The sequence below is a fragment of the Leucopleurus acutus genome (assembly GCF_964270905.1).
Source record: "Leucopleurus acutus genome assembly, chromosome: 11".
Classification (NCBI taxonomy): Eukaryota; Metazoa; Chordata; class Mammalia; order Artiodactyla; family Delphinidae; genus Leucopleurus; species Leucopleurus acutus.
Window position 1 is genome coordinate 38814715 of NC_139152.1, and position 7464 is coordinate 38822178.

A 7464-nucleotide genomic window follows, 5' to 3' on the forward strand; every position below is an offset into this window, starting at 1 on the left:
CCTGCTAGAAACGCTTGTTTATCTAACTTTCCCCTGTGATCCCATGGAGAAGCCTGGGTTTAGACCTATTGTTAGACCACTTGGTAAACCAGATGACACTAAAAGGTGACAATCATCTAGCAGCAGTCACGGCAAAGAAAAGCCAGCAATATTGCAGGGTGTTTAGGCTATATCCTCTTTTAACAGTGCTTAGCAGGTTGATCCAAATAGACGTCTTTTTAGAATCTGGACTGTGCGTCTTCTTGTCCCTCTTATGTTTCCACCCCCATAAGTTTCACCTATGTCCCTTCTGATTAACATTTCAGAAAAATGTTTATTTAGAAAAATGAAAAAACATGTTTTCTGGGCAAATAATTCAAGCAATCAGCGCTAAAAATTAATCAAAAATTTTTTTTAATAGTTAAATCTCTCTAGGCCAAACGGTGAGGATTCATGAAGAAGTTAACTATAAATTAATGTTTTAGGCCATTAGTTCAGATTATAAGTCTTAAAAGTGTATTTTAAAAATGTAACTCATGATTAACTAGACAGTCTGTTATCGTGAACCTAATATCTTCTAATTATAGTGAAAAAATATTGTAAGCCCAGGAAAATTTCACATCAATGATCTTTGCTTCATTTTTCCAATGAGTATCCACCTCTCTCACAACTGTGTAATAAAAAATACTAAGTACCTTAAAAGAATAACCCAGTTACATAAATCCAGATTATTACTTAGAAGGAAAATTATATAAAAGTTTTGAGTGGAACAAAGTTATAAAGTACAAATTAGTTCTGTTCCTATATTTAAAATACATGTGATCAGGCTACTACCAAAAAAAAAAAAAAAAAACAGGTACATGTAAGAACTTAAAATTCCACATCATAACAGTCAGTTCTATGCTTTACATCACCGCGCCTTCCTATTCCTGTCCAAAACAAAGCTTTGCTTTGCAGCATTCAGGATTTTTGTTTGTTTTCTTTTTTATTATTTTTATTGAAATATAGTTGATTTACAATGTTGTGTTAGTTTCACACGTACAGCAAAGTGATTCCGTTATATATATATATATATATATATATATATATATGTTTTGGTTGTAAATATGTTAGTTTTTTTTTTTTTTGCAGTACGTAGGCCTCTCTGTTGTGGCCTCTCCCGTTGCGGAGCACAGGCTCCAGACGCGCAGGCTCAGTGGCCATGGCTCACGGGCCCAGCCACTCCGCGGCATGTGGGATCTTCCCGGACCGGGGCACGAACCCGTGTCCCCTGCATCGGCAGGCGGACTCTCAACCACTACGCCACCAGGGAAGCCCAGTATGTTAGTTTTTATCTCAGCTCAGCCCATCCTTTAACCAAGCATCTGGATTAGGACCAGCCAAGCTCAGGCTCTCCAAACTCCCCACTCTAGCACTGTCCATGTCCCCTTGCCAAAGGCAGCATGTGTTTCCTAGGAGCAAGGGTTTGAGGGCTGAAGGACCCTAGAGAAAAGGTTGAATTCAGAGATCCTCTGCAAACTCCCTGCCAGCCAGGCTCTTTCACACTCAGCATTGGGGTCATCACGGCCCCTGGAGGCAGCCCCTCCCCTTGCTGGAGAGTGTCAGTGGTTCGAAAGAGTTTTCCCTTGTGTCCAGACTCCCCTGTGATCTTGAACAAATCACAGCATCTCTGAGTCTGAGATTCTCCAAATATGAATGATGAAAGGAGTGATGATTTCAAAGTTTACACAGATCACAGAATTCTTCCTCATTACTTAAATGGCAGGAACTGGAATAAAATGTTTTCCTATAGGGACTTCCCTGGTGGTGCAGTGGTGAAGACCCCAGGCTCCCAATGCATGGGGCACGGGTTTGATCCCTGGTCAGGGAACTACTATGATCTCGCAAACCGCACAGTATGGCCAAAAAAAAAAAAAAAAATTAAATTTAAAAAAACCTGTTTTCCTGTAATATCTTTGGGGCTGAAGGATCTTATTTAACCGGTGAGGTCTGTGTTTAAAAGGCAGAGGCAGGGACTTCCCTGGCAATCCAGTGGTTAAGATTTCACCTTCCAACGCAAGGGGTGCGGGTTCGATTCTTGGTCAGGGAGCTAAGATCCCACATGCCTTGGGGCCAAACACCAAAATATAAAACAGAAGCAATATTGTAACAAATTCAATAAAGACTTTAAAAATGGTCCACCTCAAAAAATTAAAAAAAAATAACACCGGGCAATAAAGAATTGTCAATGCGACTGAGCAGTGGCTAACATCCTATTCCCTCGGCACACATCACCCACTCCTTAACCCCCAGCTGACCAGCATCTGCCACTGGGAGCCTGGCTTGGCACTTATCAAGCTGTCACCAAGTACCCAGTTCCCCCAAAACATTGCCAAAGTCAGTCTTCGCTCCTCCTCTGGTTCTCCAGTTCTCCAAATACTTGTTACTGTTGCCTAATTCCATCTTTTAAAAATTCTCTTCTCTTGGCCCCAGGGACAGCACATCCCTGAGTCACTCTCCTTTGCCATTTTCTGACCTCTCTTTTGTCTCGTTCTTTGGCTCCTTCTCCGTCCCCATAGTTAAAAATAACCACTTTTTGACCCTCTTATCTCCGCCAGGAAGAATCCCAAAACTGAGCTCTCCTCGCAACCCTGTCACCCACTCACTGTGTGGCCTCAGACAACCCGCAACCCTCTCTGGGTTTCCTTTATCCCTGAGAAAGGAAAGGAGCTGGACTTGATGATCCGAAATCATGGTCCCTCGGAGCTGGGCAGTGCTACACTAGTCTGTCCTAATCCCATTCCTGTCCTCCATCAGCATATGGTACATTTTCAGAAAGCCAGTCCAAGTCTGTAATGGAGCTAAGACCACCAGGAAGTCATCAATTCCAGGGTAGAAGAAACCTTAGACATCACCTAGTCTGAAATTTTCATTTCATAGCTGAGGAAACCTAGGTCAAGAGTGGGTACTCGGGGCTTCCCTGGTGGCACAGTGATTGAGAGTCCGCCCGCCGATGCAGGGGACGCGAGTTCGTACCCCGGTCCGGGAGGATCTCACACGCCGCGAAGCGGCTGGGCCCGTGAGCCATGGCCGCTGAGCCTGCGCGTCCGGAGCCTGTGCTCTGCAACGGGAGAGGCCACAGCAGTGAGAGGCCCGCGTACCGAAGGAAAAAAAAAAAAAAAAAAAAGAGTGGGTACGCTATTACGTCACAGCAGGGATAGGAATGAGGAAGAGGTCTCCGGGGCTCTCACATGTTCCAAAATCAGAGCTTAAATATCTTCCAAACCTGGTTGAAATGTATCATGGTATCAGAGTAAAATGTGATATAGAAGGTATAAACTGGGTAGGGCACTTTAGAGCCTTTTTCCCTCTTTAAAAAAAAATAAACTCTGTACTGTAACTCTAAGAAATTTGGAGAGGTATTTGCTATAGAGGGTGCTTAACACAAAAGTAGCAAAATCAGATCACATAAAACATCTTAGATGTATATTTTTAAATAGGCAAATAAAACAGAACATCAAGTCACAGAACACATATATTTACAATAATTCAAATGTCCAAAGCACAATACAGTGGTATCTCTTTAACAGTTCATATAATTTAAGACATACATTCACACAAGCATATGAACATATACTAGTCTCCTAGATCAAAGGCTGAAGAAGTTACTCAGACGTTCTGGCACTGACACCTACATATTTATGGCAACAGATAATGATGGCTTTAAACTTTCAGTAAGATCTTTTGCACAAAGATAGGAAATGTACAGAACGGGAAGAAGACAGTCAAACAAATGTACCTTTACTGTACTATGTATCTAACACCACACGGGATGCGGCACTGCTCAGTAAATTTGATCAGGATAGTCTATTTACTCTGGTCTGCAATGATGACATGAACCGAATTATTCCCAAATCTAACTTTACTTTGCGCTTTATAAATAATTGCTGCTTGGTTCTTCCTTCTACATCTTTTAAAAATGAACACAACACTTTTCTTTAACATAACTCAACTTTGGTGCCAATAAGTGAGTAAAACCCCTTTTTAAAGAATACTAATACTTGGAACTTATTTTTTCTTGTAAGAATCCTGAGTGAAAGGACAGTGTCAGTGATATCACCTCCAGGCCAGCTTTGAAATTATCAGTGGTGCTAAAAACTAAGCTACTATCTAGAACTTAAACTCTGAAAAACAACCCCATCTTTCTCTGGCACGAACCCAAGTGCTTTAGCACGAACCTAAGTGCTTCAGCACATTTCCTATTAACCAGAGAAAGAGACACTTTGGTTGTATTTCAGAAAAACAAGACAACCCCATTTCTGTCCTTCTGTTTATTTCTGCAGACCACACACAAAGCTGAATATGAAGAGATTCAATCACTACATCATAAAAATACAGGCACAAAATTAAGTGGACGCCACAAAGGGTGTGTCTGAAAACACTGAATTGACTGAATCTGAGTCAGATTTCACCCTCGTGGACTTTAAGATGCCCTCAGCTATGACCGTTTCACTGGGAAAGAGCCTGACTTTCCCATTCTGCCCTGTTGCAGTATCCTTCAGGGGTTCCAAAAACACCACTCTTTTCCCAGCCCCTGCCTTCCGTTCATCGGCGGGGGCATCGCTTTCAGGGCCAGAAGTGAGAATAGATGCATGGGCATTGCTTTGGTTTAGCATATTTTTTCGTCTCTTGGGTTTACATTTGCAGGGACACGGTGTCAGATAGAGGTACAGAAGTACCAAAACAATGCTGGCCACACAGGCTGCAAGAGTGGTAAAAGCCGTGTTAAATGCCTCGTGAGCATGGGATCTGTTTACGGTGAAATTGCTCACGTTTATTGTGATATCCACAGTTTCATTTAACAGACGTTGCCGATTCATTGCAACACAGGAATACACTCCGGCATCCTCAAAACGAGGACTTTCTATAACCAGACTTCCATTGGGAAATATGTGAAAGTTTTCTATCTCTTTATCGGGCTCCAGCACTCTGTTATCTGGACCGACCCACATGAAATCGGTATTCACGTTACCAGTCTTGCTATCACAGTGGACAATCAGCCTTTCCCCCACTTGCGCCTCATGAATAAAGCCAAGGGCACGGAAGGAACCATTGATGATACTGTCAGAGCAGTTCATAAAGCTATCCTGGAGCAGAAGCACCTGATGGAAGTGCCTAGCGTCAGACCACAAGCGACAGGTATAATCATTCTTAAAATCCATCACTGAGCTGAAGTGCCTACGATACCAAAAGGTCAGCAACGAGTAAAGGGAACAGTCACAGACAAACGGGTTTCCATGAAGGTAGATGCCTCTCAGCTGCCTTCCTGGCACTAAGTTTATATGATGCATCGGCAGGGAGGGGATCCGGTTATAAGAAACATCTAGAAACATCAGTTCTGCCAGCTTGAACCTTCCAACGTACAAATCCATGGGAAACTGCGTGAGAAAGTTTCCACTTAAGTAGAGTTTCTGCAGTTGGGAGAGCCCTCCAAACGCTGAAGGGTCGAGATAGGAAATGTGATTGTTGTAAAGCAGGAGCACTTCCAGAACCTTCAACTCCTGGAACACTGCACTTTTCACAGTCTTCAGCTTGTTGGACGATAAGTCGAGACACTTAAGATTTGGCGTGCTGGAAAAACTGTCCGTAGAAATGCTCGTGATGTTGTTATGCCGAATAATGAGGGTGTTCAGCTTTACAAACGACACCGGAATCCACTCAGAATCCAGGAGCCCGATTCTGTTATAACTCAGATCCAGTCTCTTGATCAGTCTGAAAAGGTTCCCAGGCACCTTGGACAGGTTTTTGTTGGTGCAGCTGACGATGTCAGTGGCACAGATGCAAGCGGTGGGGCACACCCCGGAGGCCCCACGGCTCGCAGTCACCGTGATCACCAACAAACACAGCAGTTCCCTGCAGCCCGGTCTGACAACTCCAGGCAGGGTGGGCAGTGCGTGTAAACGTAAAGACATTATGGTCGCCTCTAGGGCTCTTCCAGGCGCCTTTTCCACCAGCTCAGCCTCCCACCAGTGAACCTGGTAAACAATCAATATTTAAAGAGGGGTAAAAAAGCAAAGTTAACTAGCACTAGTTAGCCCTTAAGAGTAATATCTGGCTTTCTTTCCAATAACTTTTGAAATGAAGGGGTTTGGGTTTTTTTCACACTGGGGAGCCTACGTGTCCTTTTTACTGTTGGATGCAATTTTTCCTGGGTTGCTCCTGCTTACAGACATTTACAGTCTCATTCTATCAACACAACCGTCTCAATATCAGAAACTCAATTGTTTTTTAAGGTGCATCCTGCGTTGTTTTTTTTAACTCTCTCCAAGAGTCACAAAAATACACAAACGCATCTTATAAACAATTACACGGAAATACTTAGCAAGCCACCCGTCCAGAAAGCAACTCACGGAGCTGGGAAGCCTTACGGGCTCCGGGGATAGGCCGCCGACGGTGGTGTCTTCTGCAGGTCTGTGCGTCTGTCTGTCTGTCACTCCGGCATCTTACGAGTTCCTTTCCCTTTAGCTCCCGGCGGGCGGCAGCCTCTCGCTGGCTCGCAACTTTGGGGAGTTTCAGGCAGCCGCAGCGGCGGCAGCAACCCCGGGCGCAGGAAACGTCTCGGCCGGCTGCGGTTGCTTCTCCCCGGCTCTCTTCATTGCTCTGCTGAAGGTACCGCCTGGGCGCTCTGGCCGTCGCGTGCCCGCGCGCGGGGCGCCTTGCTCCCGGAGCCTGGTCCAAGGGGCGGAGGCGCGGGGAGCGGGTCGGACCCGGCCCCGCCTCTCCGCGCACCGGAGGCTGCAGGGCCCGGGTTCCCGGGCGGCGCCGGCCGGGTTTTATCCCCGCGCGCCCGGGGTCGGGTGCGGGGCTGGGAGACCGGTCCCGCCCCCGCACGTCCTCCCTCCAGCGGGAACCAGCTCCCGGGCTGCTGGCCGGGGGCGCGCGGCGCGGGGAGGGGGCGGCTGCGCAGCCAATCGGGGCAGCGGCCGGCGCCCCCTTCGCCCCCACCCGGCAGCCCGGCCGCCAACTCCACCACCCTCCCCCCACTCCCGGGTCCCGGGAGAGCGGCCGCGCGGGCGGGGCGGGGCGGGGGTCGACACCTGAGGCCGTGGCTGGCGTCCCCCGGCGTGAGGACGCGGTCGCGCACTCCTGCCAGTCGCGTCCGCGAGCCCAGCCGGGGTCAGCAGGGTGATAGGGTTGGGAGAGGTTAAGGGACACGCCCAGTCCCGGAGGGAGAGGTCGCACCCTTCAAGACCCACTTCGTCGCGGCAGCGCAGGTCGCCTCCCTCTCCCACCCAGTCCGCTGAGCTCCCCGACCTCTTTACGGCTTGCTTTGGGCGCAGGCCAAGGGGGCTCGCAAAGCGCTAAGTGCAGTAGGTTTTAAAGGTTTACAAAACAAACACAGAAGCTGCCTTCCGTCTCCGCCGTCATTTGGGGGCGGGGGGGGGCGCAGAGAAATGGGGCACGTTCCCTCCGGTGCAACAGGATCTCTTCTAGGGGAAAGGAACC

The 7464-nt window shown here is 47.3% G+C and overlaps 1 protein-coding gene across 1 annotated transcript; it reads right to left on the reverse strand.

Moving 5' to 3' along the window:
* Window positions 1-4189: 4189 nt before the first annotated feature.
* AMIGO2 (adhesion molecule with Ig like domain 2) lies at window positions 4190-6621 on the reverse strand. Its single transcript, XM_082849903.1, has 2 exons — window positions 6369-6621; window positions 4190-5993 (listed from the first exon to the last, which is right to left on the reverse strand). Exon 2 carries the CDS (start codon window positions 5928-5930, stop codon window positions 4365-4367), a length of 1566 nt encoding a protein of 521 aa, XP_082706029.1. The 5' UTR covers window positions 5931-5993; window positions 6369-6621; the 3' UTR covers window positions 4190-4364.
* Between the last annotated feature and the right edge of the window lie 843 nt (window positions 6622-7464).